The 18,329-nt window shown below is 41.9% G+C and overlaps 1 protein-coding gene across 5 annotated transcripts in view; it reads right to left on the reverse strand.

The window, feature by feature from the left end:
• Dclk1 (doublecortin like kinase 1) overlaps positions 1–18,329 on the reverse strand; it is a 278,427-nt gene that overhangs the window by 246,730 nt on the left and 13,368 nt on the right. For all 5 annotated transcript variants that reach the window (XM_057756934.1, XM_057756936.1, XM_057756933.1 and 2 more), the window contains exon 3: positions 16,695–17,041. In XM_057756934.1, the coding sequence (XP_057612917.1) occupies positions 16,695–17,041 (347 nt within the window). The remainder of the gene's footprint in view (positions 1–16,694; positions 17,042–18,329) is intronic.

An 18,329-nucleotide genomic window follows, 5' to 3' on the forward strand; every position in this document is an offset into this window, starting at 1 on the left:
AGGAAGTTGAGCATGACCTTAAATGTCTTTTGGCCATTAGAACTTCTTCTGTTGAGAATTCTCTGTTCAGCTCAGTGCCCCATTTTTTAATTGGGTTGATTAGCCCTTTACGGTCTAGGGGAGTAAAGCGCAGACTGGTAACTTCTGAGCTGGCAGCAGGAGTGGGGACTGGACATGGGCAGAAGGGGACTTTCTGCCTGCTAGTCTCCTAATTCTGTCACATATGGATGGTTTTGTGGGAACAGGGAAGAAAGAAAAGTCCAGGGGGCATGGGAGGGAAAGGACCTCCTCACCCCAGAGTCTACAGAAGTTTCTCACCAGAGTCAAAAGTTCCACACAGCTACCAGCACTTTCTGTGAAGATGGCCTACATGGAGACACGCTTCTTTTATGAGGACATGTTTCCAATGAGAACACTAAACTAGCAATGAAGCAGGTGTAAGATGTAAGAATATGTGACCTGCATGCAGACCTCATCTCCCTTACTGGCTGTAAACCTGCATTTCCCCAGGAATCTCACAAGAACCTCCATTTACAGGAAGACATGTCCTCACCCCTTGGGCAACCTTGAGACCTTTACTGGCATTACTGGAATGTAACCCTGCCTAAATACCTCAGGAGTCATGCAGAAACAGGGGGATGAGAATAAAATGAGGGGGACTCTTGAGAAACAGCAGTACAATCATAATTCAATAATATTGCTCCAGTAATTATGTATTCCAACATAATTCCCCATACCTCCAAAACCTCATACACAGTTAGGGCTAAGTCTGTTAAATGTGATTCCCGGGAAGCCCAAAGCCACACACAGACATGAGTTATCTTCCCTGAGTGCCTCTGTCCTCGTGCTCATATCCATGATAGCATCTCCTCCCAAGATGATCCAGCTTTTCTTCATACTTGCTTCCCTGAGATTCCTTTCTATGCCAAAGTCAAGAGTTCTTTCCAGAGAACTCCGGAAGCTGTTGCAGGCAGAGTAGAGAGCTGGTTCATCATCTCATACCTCACTGCTGCCGACAGCATGACTATGAATTTATTAAGGTCATTGTCTAAGACAACTACCAGGTATAAATTTTATGGCATATAAATTATACCTTAATAAAACTGTAATCAGCCTTTAAGCTTTTTAAAGCTGACATGTTTTAAACTTAACGACATTCCCCTTCCAAAAAATAAAAAAATAAAAATGGTTATACTTCTAGGAGAAAATTCACATTATAAATGTCCTTTTACAGAAAGAAGGTATTTTTTCCATCACTGGAACAATCTAAAAGATAATGTCCTTAAGGATTTTGTATTTATTCCAAATGAATTAATTTTACAATAACAACTTCTAAAGTCACCATAATAGCAACAAATACTTAAAAGAAAAAATTTAAAGGTATTTCAATTAACTGGCAACTGGCACATTCATGTTTTCATGCTTTTGTTGTTGTTGTTTCAAGGGAGGTTTACTTTGTAGCTTTGGGCACTGTCCTGAAACTAGCTCTTGTAGACCAGGCTGGCTTCAAACTCACAGAGATCCGCCTGCCTCTGCCTCCTGAGTGCTGGCATTAAGGATGTGCACCACCACCACCCATCCATGCTTAAACACTAAAAGAGCACCAGAATTTGATATTTTGAAGCCCTCATGGGTAAAGCTGATAAGGCTTCACAATGAAATATAAGCAATCCTAGAACAAAAAGATGCATAAAATTTTTATGAGTTAAAGCTTTTGGGAAACTGTGAGATAATGCCTTTGTGCACTGTAAAGATTTGTTACTCGTATTGGTTTAATAAAACTCTGATTGGCCAGTAGCCAGACAGGAAGTACAGGCAGGGTAACCAGACCAGGAGAATTCTGGGAATAGGAAAGTCTCAGTCTTCATTCACCACCCAGATGCTGAGGAATCAAGATGAAAATGTTGCACTGAGGTAGGTACCAAGCCACGTGGCTAAACACAGACAAGAATTATGGGTTAATTTAAGTTGTAAGAGCTACTTAATAATAAGCCTGAGCTAATAGGCCAAACAGTTTATAATTGTTATAAGCCTCTGTGTGTTTCTTTGGGATTAAATGGTTGCAGGACCAGGCGGGACAGAAACTTTTGTCTACAGAAAACAGCACAAAGCAATTTTGAGGTTAAGGATGGCTGTGTTACACCTGGGTAGGAATCACAGCAGCCAGTTACTTCTGCTATACCTCCACATCTCTAACATTAAGACAGTCATAGTATTTACCACACAGTGCAGCTGACATGGTAAAGTTAACGGTTAAAGCTTGACATAGGGTAAGCATGCCAATGACAGGTGCAGGCCTGTTCTTGTCTGGCTTGATATGCTGAGGATTGTGTTGACTGGAAGTCAAATGCCCTCCCTCTTGGGCTCCGGAATGTCCATATTTTGTTACCCACTAGGTGGCGTTGTTTATGGGGGTTCCAGAACCTTAGGAGGTGGAGCCTTGCTGGAAAAAGTCACTGTCTGCTGTCTGGGACCTTTAGGGTTCATAGCCTCACCCCACATCCTGTTCACTCTTTCTTCTACTTCCTGTGTGCTAGTGACATGAGATCTCTCAGCTTTTTGCTCCTTCTGCCTGCTGCCATGCTTCCCTGGTCATTATGACTCTAACTTCTAGACCCTTACACCAAAATAAACTTTCTTCTATACATTGCTTTTGACCATGGTATTTTATCACTGATACAGAATCATAGCTAATACAGCCTCATCCCTGGCCCTTTGCCTTCCTGGCAGACTAATTCATTAGCCAAGTTGATGCCACTGGGGATAACAGAAAATCTCTTCCAATGTTGACTCATTCTATGTTGTGTTACTGACATTCTTTGGCAGAGAGATGGTGCTAAGTCTAAACATCTTTCAGCTGACAGTAAATGAGAGGGACAGAGCAAAGGATGCTTAAATGGGGCAGAGCAAAGGCAAGTGGTACTGAGAAAAGGATGCTCAAGCAAGATTTGTACAGTGGCGTCACTTATGTAGCAAAAGAAGTATAAGAAAGAAAGTTAATCATTTAAATGCATAACTTAACTACAAGAAAGTATTGTTTTAATAAAAAAAAAACCTTATTTTAAAACTTTGAAAATAAACTATCTTTACCTAGGGTAAAACCAAATACTACTGATCTTAAACCAAAAAGGTAACCATAAAATAAGTCCTAATGACATTCTGCTATACTCATAGATCAGTACTTTGCTCAGCCATCATCAGAGAAGCTTCTTCCTGCAGCAGCGGGAACAAATACAGAGACCCACAGCCAGACATTATGCAGAGACACCTTGGAACACAGGGTTCTGAATGTTTCCATCAAATCCCTCCCCTCTCTGATTATTTTGCCTTCTCTTGGGGCTCTTTTCCTTCTGATTTTCCTTCTGATTGGACAAGGTTTGCCTTGTCCAACTTCAAAGTGATGACTTTTGTATTATCTTATTTTTTTTGTCATGTTTGGTTGCCGTCTCTTAGCCTGATCTTTTCTAATGATTAAAAACAGAAAGGGAGTGGACCCAGAGGGGAGGGGAGATGGAGGAACTGGGAGGAGTAGAGGCAGGAGAAACTGTAATCAGGATAGAGTGCGGTGAGAAAATAAATTTTCCCCAAAAAACAGGGTTTCTCTGTGTAACAGCTCTGTAGACCAGGCTAGCCAGCAGAAATCTGTCTGCCTCTGCCTCCCTTATGTTGGGATTAAAACTATGTGCCACCACCACCTGACAAAGGATCTTTTTAGCAAAAAGAGAATTTTTTTAAATAAACAAAGGCTAATGCCTTAAAAAGAAAGGAAGAAAGAAAGAAAGAAAGAGAGAGAGAGAGAGAGAGAGAGAGAAAAGGAAGAAAAGGAAGTGTCTTTAATGTTGATTCTCGATGGATTTCCAATTCCCCTGTACCTTCTCTTCCTCCTGTGCGTACAACGTGTATGTGGTTGTGACAACCCCGGAAGCCATTTTTATTTTTTATGACCTTGAAGATTTAAAAGCTACCCTGCTCTCTCTTTGATGTGAAGAGATGGATGGTGATGTCACCACTCTGTCTGCCAACACTCCCTCATGGAAGAATAAGGGCTAACGGCACTGAAGCCTTGGCCAGTTACAAACTGTTCTCAAGTCATTCAAAACAGGCCACAGGCTTTAAGAGCAGGGATTAATTGTAATGAAAGCCATTTAATAGTATGTGGGTACATAAAATTAAACGTTTGTATTATTTGAGCTCTGAATGCATCAGCAAAACAACTCTTGTACTTACCAAAAACATGAGGGCAGACTGCCTAAAAGTGTTTCCAGACACTATAAATACATTTCCAAGTAAGACTAAGTCTGCCAATCATCTGCCACCTGAAGGAATATATGAATGTGATATGAATGTGATAATGTTGATTTCTCTTGCAGGGATGCCACAGGGGAGCAGCTGTTCTCAGCACCTGGGCCGTGCTTGACACAGTTGGCATGATGTTTTCTGATCTAACAAAGCTAGGAAAGTATGCATGGTCTCAGCAAGAAAACATACTTAGGTTAAAAGAGTAAAGTGCCATCTTCTAGAAAGAACTCACATGAAACTTCTGATTCAATTTGATCAAATCAAGGAGTTGTTTGCTCAGGTAGGTGGCGTGGTAACAGGCCTATTATATGGTCACATACATTCTGTGATGAACTTATATTTGAGGTTGAATCCTCTCAACTAAACGAGGTCAAAGAGATGATCCTAGTCTCTCTCTCTCTCTCTCTCCCTCTCTCTCTCTCTCTCTCTCTCTCTCTCTCTCTCCCCAGCTCATCAGGGTCACCACATGTAATGATAACTCAATTAAAGGGTGCTTATTTTTAAATACAAAGAGATTAGACCTATTGATTTGAAGTGAAATACAAATAAAACAGGAAAGAAGAAAGGAGCTTTTGCTGTAGAAGAAAAAAAAAAGAAACACAATGACCATTTTTCTATGCCATTCTTTTACAGGACACCAATCCCAGAAAGAGAATGAGAATCCCGGAGGCAATTCCATTTGTCCCAGGGCACAGCATCAAGCAGCCAGGAGAAATGAGGCAATGAACTGGTCACCACACTGAGATCTGACTTAGAGCTGAAACTCATTATTTTTGACTTCCCTATCCAAAAGACCCCCTGTTAACTGGGTCACTGGACTTTTAAATGTGTTTACACAGCTATGTGTGTCCTGGCGGGTGTGGAGTCAGTGCCAGTCCACAGATGCATCAAATAGGGTCACTTTATTGGCCTATCAGCCTGCTAGGCTGCACCGTAAGAAAACCGCTTGCGGCCATTAGTTCCCACGGGTTTACCCTATCCACTATCCTCAGCAGGCAAGTCTGTGAGATCTAAGATCCTTGGCGCTAAAGATCTAGGCACACTGGCTAAAAATCGCCTTCAAAGTTTCTTGTTCTTCCATTTCCTGCGTACATTAAAATGCCCTTGTTCTTTGGGCCTCTTCCATGCTGAGAGTTTTCTGTACCTGGCAATAGCTGAAAATCTAAATTCAGCTCTCATGGAGTTTCACTGACATTCGCTCATGCCCGCTGAGGACTCCCAGAAGATGAATAATGAAAACACTTATCCGTGTGGGTATGGGGAGGGACACAGATGGCGCCTAGCAACATGCACACAGACTCTGTGGCCATGGAGCACATCAATCTCTTCCTCAAAGTGGGCATTTCCACAGGGTGCTCAGCATTCCCCGCATCTCCTAATCTGCCTTTGGTCCCCATATTGCACCCCTCCATCTCCTGTCAAGGATGGATTTCAGCAGGAACACATTTCAAACTCCTGGCCCAGATGCTCACCTGCTGACAATTATCCTTTGCTATCTGATTTGAAGACTGGCCTTGAGAGGATGTTGGTGAGATTGCTGAATCAGTTGAAATTGATGTTTAGATACACTTAACACGCAACAGACGGGGTCTCAGAGGCCTCCAGCGTTACATGTGGGCTGTTCCTCCTGCTGCGCTGTTGTTCTCAGGACTTTGTGCTACTATATGTCACTGAAAATCATACCAAGGTGTTCTCTGATTCCGTGGATCTACGTGGACAGACTGTCTGCATGATGGCCTTCTCCCAGTGACATCAGTGCTGCTGTCTCTAGACACTTGTTTTACAGGAATTTTAAGAATATAGGGTAATTATGTTTTTAGTATATAGAATTGTTTATTCTTTTTTTTCTCTTGTATAAATATCCAAAATCCTTTATCGTTAATGTGGAAAATCTCAAAACGTATAACATCTACAGCACTGGGTCGGTTAGACACTGAATGGCCCAGTACTTCCTAGTATACACCAGACCCTGGGTTCTCTACCCAGTTCCATAAACAAAGGACCAAACTAATGAACAGGAGGCCAAATTATACAAAGTAGAGTTCTTATTAAAGAAAATAGACCAATATATGGCTGAGGGCATCTTGTCTACCAGACTAGAGGTGACTTTAATTTATTTTAGTATTTTCTCATTTACAAGGAAATTCTTTACATTGATTACATATTAACCTGTGATAAAAAAATGATAATTAAAATTTAAATCTCCCATCTGTCCTTTTGTTTTGAGGGCATGCTGCTTGCAACATAATTCAGATTTAAAAATGGAGTTTTGAAGTCCCATTTAATTTTTGAAACTTTATGGGTTTTTTGTTTGTTTGTTTGCTTTTGCTTAATTTAGCTGCAAGGATTAAAGCTAATCAGAGAATCCGTACAGAGTATTGCTAACACCCCCAACGCTCCATGACTGGGACAGATTCTTTCCTTGAGACTCTTATTGGCTCATCCCCAGTTTTTAAATTCATCATCCAGGCCTTCCTTTAGTCACTGGGTAGGTCATGTCATCTGACTAAGGTGGTGAGCTCTTTCTAATAGAATATCTATTGTTCCTTCACACAACAAAGTTGCTTCCAGTGGCTCTCAGACTGCTCCCAAATCGGCAGGTGAATTTTGTTTTTTAAATTATCTTAAGAGTGTTTCAGAAGTAGGAACTCAGGGTGGGAAGCCATGGCCATGAGGGGCAGCTCACCGTCTGGTTAAACTGACAAGAAGCCATTACATTTGCTTAGTGCTCCACACCACTGGAGCACAAGATGATCAAAGCGGCCCCTCCGTGGCCATGGGTTCTGTGCACTTTGCCGGACCCCGGAAGCAATGAGCTAATTCAAAGAGTGTGCCCTGGGACAAACTGACCAATTTCCCAACATGGTGGCTTGAATAAAAACCTGCCCCCCCAACACACACAGCCTCATAAGGAGTGGCAATATTAGAAGGCATGTCTTTGTTAGAGTAGGTGTAGCCTTGTTGAAGGAAGTGTGTTCCCGAGGGGTGGGTTTTGAAGCTTCAAATGCTCAAGCCAGGCTTGGTGTTTTCTCTCTGTTGCCTGCAGATCTGAATGAGGAATTCTTGACTCCCACCATGATGATTGACTCAACTTCTGTACTGTAAGCCAGTTCCAACTAAATGTTTTCCTTTTTAGTGTTGTTGTGGTCACAGTGTCTTTTCACAGCCGTTGAGCATCAACTAAGACACCCAATCTCTGAGATTTCAAACCATTAACTGATCAAAGCTTTTACCAAGTCAGGCTCTGGAGATTCAGAGGCTAGCAGGACACCTTCCCGGCCACATGCCATAAAATTTTAAGGAAGAAATAGACGTGTATTATACAACGCCATGAGGAGTTTTAGCCTACCTCTGTGGGTATACAACAGCAGCGAATGAATCTCAAGAGATGGAACTGTGAGTTCTCACAGGAAACAAGGAAATGATCTGTAGACGAGGTGACCTTTAAGTGGAATCTTGAGAAATAAAGGAGATTTCGCTTCGCAGAGCCAAACAGTGGTGGTAATTCAGAGAAATGTGTTGAATCGTGGTGGTGATAATGTTCAGTATAAATGTGAGTAGTGACTGGCTCAGAGAAGATATTCAACAAATGATGGTAACAATATTAGTATAGCCTTGTAATAAAATGGGTGACCAATGTGTAGATATCCTTAAGGAATACCCTGTATAACCAAAGAAAGAAGTAAAGGAAATAAAATCCAGGTTGCATTTACGACTGACTGATGATAAGTGGATTGACAAAACAGCATCACTGATAGTCCATCTTGGTATTCTAGTTACAAAGGAAACAACTCAAACTGGCTAATTCTATTTCCCGTGGTATAATCATTGTAATGAGTAGTGACCAGTGACTGTAGGAAATCCTGGAATCAAATGCAGAGAGTAAGAACAGTATATGTAGGGCACTCAGCACTACTCAAGCTGTTTCATCAGTGACAACCCCCAAAACACAAGATGAGTGTGATTATAGCCATTCTAAAGATGAAACAAATCCAGGGAGTTTGACTTGCCAGGGGTCACACAAGTGATGAGTTTTAGAGTCAGGATCTGCTCTTACAAAGAATTCATTCCCAATGTCCTGGTCTAGGCATTAGTACAAGAATTGTTTCCATATAAAAAGATATATTTACAAAGGAAGAGAAGATAGGTCATCATTAAGGGGTACCACTGAATAATGGGCTTCTATCGCAGATTTCAGACATAAGTTTACTCAAACCAATAATAGCCAAACAATTAAACTCTTGATATTTCAGTGTAACAATAAATAGTAATCAGTAAATGCCATGGTTCATTTTTGACAAATTAATACAAACCTATTCATACCCGAGAAAGGGGGATCTTTATTAAGGAATTGTCTCTATCAGATTGGGCCATAGGTATGACTTTGGGACATTTTCTTGATTGTTAATTGATGTTGAAGGACCCAGTGCTCTGTGGGTGGCACCATCCTTAGGCAGGTAGGGCTAGCCTATGCAAGAAAGGTAGCTTGAGCAAGGCAGAGAAGCCAGTGAGCAGGGCTCCTCTGTGGTCTCTGTTCCAGTTCCTGCCTTGACTTCTCTTGGTGATGGGCTGTAACCTTTAAGCCAAACAAGCCCTTTCCTCCCCAGGTTGCTTTCAGTCAGTTCAGTCAGTGTTTTATTTCAACAACAGAGAAACAAACTAGAAAGGAACCAATCACGACCCCAAATTTGTCACATGGATTATTTCCTTTAACAGTTATGACAATTAATAGAGCGGGAACTGTCAATCTCACTCCATAAACATAGGAGATAAGAGTATCATCAGAGAGTTGATTGCTTCCACTGGGAGAAGGTTTTTCATTGTCTCTAGGGTAAAGGACAGATTTTTACTCAAGTACGTCAGTCTGCAAAACCAGCGTCTCTTCTGTGCCATGTAACTGCCCCCCCCCGCCCCGCCTGCTGCCTGCAGAACAGGATGTAAGCGCTCAGCTATCGCTCCCGAGCCTGCTGCCGCCATGTTTCTTGTGGCTTCCTGCCATGTAATCATGGACTGTAAGCAGAACTCCAAATAAATTATTTCTTTTAAAACTTGCCTTGGGCATGGTATCTCCACGACACTAGAATAAGGACCAAGATGTCAGAATATTAGTAATCTTTTTAGTACTGTAACAAACACTTGAGATAATCAACTTGGAAGAAGAAAGGATTAATTTTGGTTGGTGGGTTTAGCAATGCCAATCCATAGTCAACTGGCCACATTGCTTTCGGGCCATTGGAAAGGCAACATTCCGACAGAGAGTATGTGGTGTGATGAACCACCCATTTTGTGGCCTGGGAGAGAAAGAACAGGGAAAGGAACTAGAGGAGTGGCTCAGCAGTTGAGGACATGCATTGATCTTGCAGAAGAACAAGTCTGGCTTCCAGCATCCCCATCGGGAGATTTGCATCTGCCTGTAACTCCAGCTCCAGGGGATCTGACAGAGCTGGCCTCCATGATTAACATGTGTGGTGCACATGTAAACACACACACACACACACACACACATAATTAAAAGTGAAGTAAATAGATTTTAAATAAAAAAAAAACTAGCAGGGGAAGAAGGAGTGGCTTGGTGCCCACAGCTCCTTCTCAGGGCACTTCCCAGTGGTCTAGAGGCAACACACTAGTTCCCATTCCTTAGAGTCTCCAAGCTGAGGAATAAGCCTCGAACAGATATCTAAAGGACATCCAAGATTTGAACCCAGTGAGGAAACGAAATGAATTGCTCAGGCTTAAGAAGAAACTGCAAGCTAGGCTATACCAGACTGGAATCTAAGCCCAGGCATAGCTGACTTTAAAGTCCGAGGCTTTCCACCCTTCCAATATGGTCCCAACCAGCAGTGAGGCCAGGTTATGCTGCCAGCTGCCACGAAGAAGAACCTTCAGAACTTGCACTTCCTCTCCTAGAAAACTGACCTTTGTTAAAAGTACTGCTTCTAGAACACACACCACTGCAGGCACCCAGTGTTGATTACAGCAGGCAGAAGAGGGTGCAGCTCTTCCCAAATTAGAAGAATTAACATCTCCATAAGAACACTTGTAGAGCCTAAGTCCTGATTAGCCACCAAACATACATCATCTAAAATAGCACACCCTATTCCGAACACTTCAATTCCCTAAGGAAAATGTCATCATTATTTTTAAGCTCCCCTTTCTTTGAAATCAGCTAAGATATTCCCATCAACTCCCGGATCCAGGGAGCTGGGAGGATGGCCGAACATGTGCTCCATGCTTTTGTCAAACATTTAAGTCTGACCTGGGAAGATACAAACTAAATTGGCAGTATAGCTGCCTTTGTGTACAAACAAAGCTAAGTGCTGTTCATTTTCCCCATAGAGACAATAAATCATGAGAATAGAAATATGTAGATCATAAAAAGGGTTTAAACATACCAGTGAGAATAAGAGCTATCATGGAAAAGCTTTATTTTCAGAGAGAGAGAGACAGAGAGAGAGAGAGAGAGAGAGAGAGAGAGAGAGAGAGAGAGAGAGAAAGTCACTGTTAGCAACAGATATGGGAAATCTCCTTTTCAGGTTATTTCTTACTTTTTATTTAGAAACTTTCAATTTTCACATTTTTATCCTTACTGACAGTTATAACCATGATCTGATAATTAGTGACATTTAGCTTTTTTTATACTCATAAGAGGAACCTGCAGTTTATTCTATAAACACAATTTTAAAAAGATCCTTTATGTTTTTACTCATATTTATCTTGTGTATATGAGTGTTTGCCTATAGGTGTGTCTATGCACTATGTTTGTGCAGTGACCACAGAGACTAGAAGAGAGCATTGGATCCCCTGAAATTGGAGTTACAGATGGTTGTGAGCCACCATAAGGGTGCTGGGAACCAAATGCATGTCCTCTGCAAGAGCTGCCAGTGCTCTTAACCTCTGAGCTATCTATCTTTCCAGCTCCTAAAATCAGTTATTTTTACTTCAAATTAAAATTAAATATTTTAAACCCAAAGTAAAAAAGCAAAGGCCATCTTGTGATATGTTCCCCTGATAATACTCTAGACATAATAAAAAAAATCAACGAAACAGCAAAATGGAACATTACAACAATGTTCTGCAGTAAGAGTCATATGCATTGGTCTCTCCCTCTCTTACCCTCCCTAACTGTGGAATTTTCCATTTGATATTTCCAGGCCATAACTGACCTCTTGGGTCACTAAATGCATGGAAAAATGAAATAACCGGTAAGGAAGGAGGACTGTGCTTCAGCCAAATGATTCTGAAGATTTTTCACATAGGAAAAACAATAGATTGCTTGTTGGCGCTGTCACGCTAGTGGTGGTGGGTTTCTACAAAGGGTGTTGCTTACATGCAGTGTCTATCAGGTAAAAATGCAGCCTCACTGACTTTTCCCCTCTGCTATCTAAGCAGGCTCTGGCACTACACATGCTATATATTCAGTGTCTAAGAATAGGCAGATCTACCTACCTTTTCCGCTTAAAGATTATCTGGTTTGCTGTTGCTGTATTTCAGAGGGGGTGGAGGTGTTTGGGAAATGCCTGGCCTGTGATCTTCCCTGTGCAAATGACCTGCTGAGGCACTTGCTGTTCTGTATATTTCTAAGAAGTGTCAACACCATTACTGTGGAAGATTTACCAGCTTCAGGCAGTCAGACTGACATTACCATAGAAGGATTCAAGAGCCTTACTATGCTTCTAGCAAATCTTGTATCTCCATGGCTTAATAATTGTAAAACAGTAATATTCCAGACGACCTCCAAGAGTGACGAGTGAACAGCCAACACTGAGACACGACAGAGGAAGTGACTCTCGGGCTCTCAGGTCCTGGGAGCGTCTATGGGTAAAGGAGATGCGACTTCACCGTTTGCGCATGTCCATCTTGCTTTCTGACAGGCCCTCAGTCCAGACTCAGATAAATAGAGCACCACTGAAAATAGGGTTCGGCAAATATTTCTGTGACTTCTGCAGCCACGACAGCTGACGGCTTGATGACATGATGAGCAGAATTGTTCCAGAAGCTGGTGGCGTGCAGTGTGGAAAGAGAAAGGTTTTAGCTAAGCAATTCTGGACACTTCAGCTCGTGAGCCCCCATGGCCGTCTTAGCCTACTGCAGCTTCCTGTAGATACTTTAGCTAGTGGAGCATTTCCAATATGTTGATCACCTTAGTTCCGCCTAAAAATATCTCAGGGGGAAAAAAAAAGTGCCAGAGGCTGAACAAACTTTGAAGATAGGGTTTAATACAACCTGGGGAGGCAGCAATTTAGGAGGCCACGTGGTAGCAAGAACTCATGAGAACAGCGTGTGGACTATGCCCTCCAGCCCCCGGTTCCTTTGGGGAACAGTAAACAGTGGGTACAGTTTTCACTGTTACTGCTAAAACCACAGCATCAGCTGTTCCCATCCGCAACATCCGCGTGCTGCCCAAAGGTGACAGCAAAATCACGGCAGCTTGGACCCTGTCCTCGCTCCTTACTAGGTAGCTACCAAAAGCATTCAAGCTTCGTTTGACAAACAGTTCTATTTCTTCAAGGCAAAAATATTATCTTTAAATATTTATTCATGCATTTTCCATACTGTTTATGGGTTTGATGCAGACCTGAGTTAAGCAATAAATAAATAAAATAAGTCGCACAAGTCAATGAGCAGTTAGCTTAGTTGGTTAGAGGGTGGAGCTAATTAAAAAGTTGTGCAAGTTGTAACAAGGCTGGTTCTTGATGCAGCCTATAGATGCCCATGCTGGCTAGTTGTATGTCAACTTGGCACAACCTAGAGTCATTTTGAGGGAAACACAGTTGAGAAAATTCCTCCAGCAGTTTGCCCTCAGGGCAAGCCTGCAGTGCATTTTCTTGTTCAAGGATTGATGTGGCGCCACCCATGGGCAAATGGCCCTGGAGTGTGTAAGAAAGCAAGCCATGAGGACCAAACCAGTAAGCAGCACTCCTCCATGGCTTGTGGTTCAGTTCCTTCCTCCAGGTTCCTACCCTGACTTCCCTTAGCAATGGCATTGTACAACTCTCAGATGTATGAGTTGGAAGTAACATAAACCCTTTCCTCCACATGCTGCTCTGGGTCATGGCCATCACAGCAATAGAAACCGAACACAGAGTTAAGATGAGATTCCCCACACTGAGTGTCACTCTGTAGGAAGGCTTGGAAGAACCTGGCTGTCTCTCAGAGGCTTATCATAACAACCTGTCTCTGCCAGAACTGTCCAGTCTACTTGAACAAACTATTGGGGAGATTTCCCTTTAGAGCTGAAATGATTCGAGACTCCTGGGGTTCATAAAGAAGGGCTTTATTTTTGCTACTGGAAATTCAAGCAAAAGATCTTTAAAATCTTTGACTCATCTAATTCTCCTGCACAGAAAACTGTGCTCCAATAAATATAGTCAAGTTCAGTTGTTAGAATAACTTCAGCGGATATGAGATATCAACTGTCTCACTATGTATCTACCTATCAGCCCATCCATCCATCCCTACCCTGAAAACATTCAAATGAGATTCCTTGGGGAGAATGTTTCTGTTATAGTTTAGACCTTGAACAACCTCCACAGGCCAAATTCTTAATGGCTTGTTTCTCCGGCTGGTGCTATGCGAAGTGTTTGAACCATTAAGAAGTAGACTTCATGGTAAGACTGGTATTGGAGATACACCCTAGAAGAAGATTCTGGAACCTTCATGGCCTCTTTCGCACTTTCTTTCACTTCCTAGTTATTAGATGAACGGCATTGCTCACTTGCCCGAGTTCCTATTCCAGAGTTCTGCCTTGCCACTGGCCCAAAGAAATGGGCAACCTGGTCATGTATTAATACCTGCAGACCTATGAGCCAAGGTACTTTCCTCTTTATAAGTTAATGACCTCAGGGTCCTCACTGAGGTGAGGGAACACTGCCTGCCACCATTCCATTCACAAATTTCCTAAATGGATTTGCAGGTGTTCTTGACCAGATCTGTCTGCCCTGGTGTAGGGATTACCAGTGCAAGCCCTTGAATGTCACTGGCTCATATCCTAACTCCACCATTTATTGTCTTTAGACATGTTTTAAGCATATTTAACATGTTTAGCAAATTATGTCTTAGTACATACTCTTCTCTATTCAGTAAAAACAATAATCCAACTCTTGTAGGGATTAAACATGCTCATACATGCCATACGCTTAGAATCATGGTCGATCAACCTATTGTCATTATATACTTCAACAGTTCTGTAACATACACTGTCATAGCTGAAACCATAAGCACTCTACAACACAGGAATAATAATATCCATATCTTATTGGTGACTATTATGAAGCTCACATGTTTTTAAAAATCATCTGTTGATAAGCCAAGATTTGAATCACAATCTTTCTCTCTTAAACACTAGATTATTTCCAAATACATTGAATGATTTGCATCGATTATTTACACTAGTCCATAGCAAACATAGACACTGAAATGTTGGTGGTGGGCAAATTCAGAGAAGAAGAAGCAATTGAGACATTCTATCAAGTCTAGGAGAAAGTAAATGATCAGCGGTTGCAAGTGTTAGAGGAAGCAGCGGCCCCTGATGTCATGACTTAGTATATAGTAATTTTGAATACTTCAAATTCTAAATGAGAAAAAAGCAGAAGAGGGGGAAGACAAGGGGAATGGAAGAGGAGTACTCATAAATAATTTAAAATGATTTTGCGCTCATTACGCTAACATACGAAGTAAGAGGTTTCCTTGTAGCGCTCTTCTCCACAGGCTTAACCACTTTGTTCTCTTTCTTTCCCCTTCCCTGCTGTCCCCCGTGTCCCCTGTGCCCCCTGTGTCACCCATTGCTGATACTCTCCCTCTACCCACAGAGTGTCCCATTTCCCTTTCATGTGCATGTATTTTTTGTCTTAAATTTTACTCCTTTCTGAAAACAGATGAACTCCCATCTTGAAAAAAAAAATCACCTCAGGAAAACACAGAACTGTGGAATGTTTGCACAACCTAAGAGAGACTTGAATGTCTGAAGGTGAAGTTTGTCTCCTCGTTGTCACCATCATTCACAAGCTCATGGTGGTCTTGCTGGCTCTGATATACAGTGGACATTCAGGTCTCTTAGGTCTCCAAGAAGGAGGCTATTACCCCCATGAATCCTTAGCCACATGCAAGTTTTATGAGACAAGCAGAAGCTGCTCAATACTCACAGACAACTGGCCACCCCATCGTTCCTAATGAATTTTAATAAGCTAGGACTTTTAAATGGAACCCTGGGGAAATGATTCTTCGTGACTGACACTCCTTGTAGTATTGGCATCTCTTCTCATTCATAAGCTTTGGAGGTGTCAGCCTTTAGAACTTTCAAGAGAATTCTACTTAGTACAAAAAGTCTCTTCATTATGAATCTAGTTTAGATTTTAAGATGAGCTAAACATGCAAATCCTTCAAATTACCTTCAAATTATAAAGTGTAGTTTAAAAACACATTAAAAGCTACATTTCAGGGATGCTTTCTTGGGGCGGGAGTATTGCGGAAGGGTAAAAAGGCCTCCAGTAGGCTGACCATGCTCCAGTGGGTGGCCCCACACCCTTGGATGCATGAGCAGCACAAAGTGGATTCAGTGGGTCACAAGTAAATAAATAAATAGAGGGCACAAAATTGGAAGGCAGTAAGAAGGTGGGGGTAGATCTAGGAGGAGTTAGGGGATGAAGCAGGGGATGACTATGATCAAAATACGTTGCATGAGATTTTTACATTATTAATAAAAATTTTGCAAAAACATTTCAAGCAAAGGTAAGAATGCTCAAAATGACCATCATAGACAAAAGGGCACCGTTTAGCTCCAAATGAGTAGCAAACACGCCATGCATATGTTCAGTATAAACTTTTCCTGCGGTTCCCATCCTGACAAGGCTTCTCAGAGTAGCCCAGGTGGAAAGGTGGCATTTCTTAGCTACAAATTTCAGTCTCTACAATTCCATTGAATCAGACTAATGAATATTCTTGAGACATAGAACCATACATTGTGATTTAGTTCAACAAGTGCTTGTCTATTTTTCCCTTTCAGCCTCAGTTTCTGTCAGCATCTTAGTCGTCTTTATGGCTCTAACAAGCCTTAAAGGGCACAGGACAAACTTGAAATCAGAAGACAGAACAGCACCATTATGCTAAGCAAATAATTACTGAGATAATAAAAATGTTGATTTCTTTTTTTTAAAGACAACCCCCACCCTTGCTTTGCTGTTTTTTGGGGTTTTTTTTTTTTTCTTTATTTTGATGAACAGTCCTGTCTGGTACCAATTTCAACTAGCCTCAGACCAACAGCTGTTTGTGAACTAGGTGACCCAGTCCCTTCAACACCAACAAAGCACGTGTTTGAGGTCTCCACTGCATACCAGGCATAAACTCACAATTTTCTGATTCTTGCCCACAAAATCAGAGTCCCCTAAACCCCACCTTACCTGCTTCCCATCCAGGGTGTACAGGCGCTTCACCACGCCCGAGTCCAGCTTGATGGCATCGGTAATGTCAGTGAGAACCTGCTCGAAGGAATGAGCTGTCTTCTTGTTCAGCAGGATCCTGACAGCCTTCCGTGGTTTCACTCCGCTTCTGATGATGGTGACCAGCTTGGGTCGAATGAAATCCTTATTCTCCCGAACCTCTGAGGGTCCCCCCTTGGCAGTGGCCAGCGAAGACACTGCCCGGGAAGCCGAGGTGGTCTTGACGTTCACGGACCAGTTGGGGTTCACATTCTTGGTGTATTCCAACTTCTTAAAGGGCTCAATAGAGCCGCAAACATAGCTTTCACCTGAGGAAGAGAAGGGGATTTCAAGTTGACATCTTGGGGAACCCATTTCCTTCCTCACACTCGGTCTTTCATGTCTCCATTTCTACGCAGGGCAAGAGTTGCCTATGACTTTCAAATCAATGGAGGAATGATTGTAGCCAGGCGGTGGTGGCGCACGCCTTTAATCCCAGGACTCGGGAGGCAGAGGCAGGCGAATCTCTGTGAGTTCGAGGCCAACCTGGTCTAGAAGAGCTAGTTCCAGGACAGGAACCAAAAGCTACGGAGAAACACTGTCTAGAAAATCAAAAAAAAAAAAAAAAGAATGATTGCAAATTAATTAAAAACATGATTTCTCACTTCCAATGTCTTTCTTTTGATGCAGACTAGCTTATTAGGAAGGAAAACAAAGCAAACCAAAACAAAACCCACCACTTTGGTTGCTGATAGAAATACATCAATATGCATGAATCACCTTCCAAAGGGAAACGAACTGGAATTCAAAATTGAGATTATCTGTTGGTACATAAAGGCCTTTAAATTTTCAGCAAACTTCAAAATTAGAGGTGCTTACATCTGGTACCTGAGGTAATTGGAAAACTACAACCAAATCAGTACACAGCTTCTTAAAATAGATAATACATGTTTAGTGAAAGCATAATACAAAATTCTGTTCAGCCAGAAAAAGTTGTAAAAGCCAGCAGAGATGATTACCCTTCTTTTCTATTGTCTACGTCATGCTGACCGAGCCATGCACACAAGGAAGTCAGTTCAAACTTGCTGAAGACAGGCAAAAATGAAGAAAATGACTAGCCTGCAAGCTGTACCCTCACAAATGCACTCGAATACCACGAAGGGTTTAATCGGTGACTCAAGAATTTGCTAACGAAACACTCAGTCTGAAAATATCTAGATCAGTCACAAAAGAATACAGCACAGGTGCTGTAATAAGTTGTAAAATAAGTGATTCTAAATGCATACTTCACAGGGATGAGGCAGAAACACATTAAAAGTAAAGATTTTATCCCACCCCACTCACACCTTATTAGGAAGCCTTTGTGAGCAGAACCTGGTAACCGCAGGTAAAGTGGCCCAGGCCTCATTCGACACAATCTGTTTACTGTTATCCAAGTCCTATTTTTAAACTAACAATGCAAGTGTGCCATGCCATAGGCTTAGGCAGCCACATAAAAATATCCCATCCCCAAATGGAGTTTCAAAAATAAAAAGACAGTTGCATCTGCATCTTAGTGTGCCTCATATGGTTGAGGTTAAACACTAACCGAGATAAACCTGGGGAGAAAGGGTAATT

This window comes from Chionomys nivalis, chromosome 24 (genome assembly GCF_950005125.1).
Source record: "Chionomys nivalis chromosome 24, mChiNiv1.1, whole genome shotgun sequence".
Taxonomy (NCBI): domain Eukaryota; kingdom Metazoa; phylum Chordata; class Mammalia; order Rodentia; family Cricetidae; genus Chionomys; species Chionomys nivalis.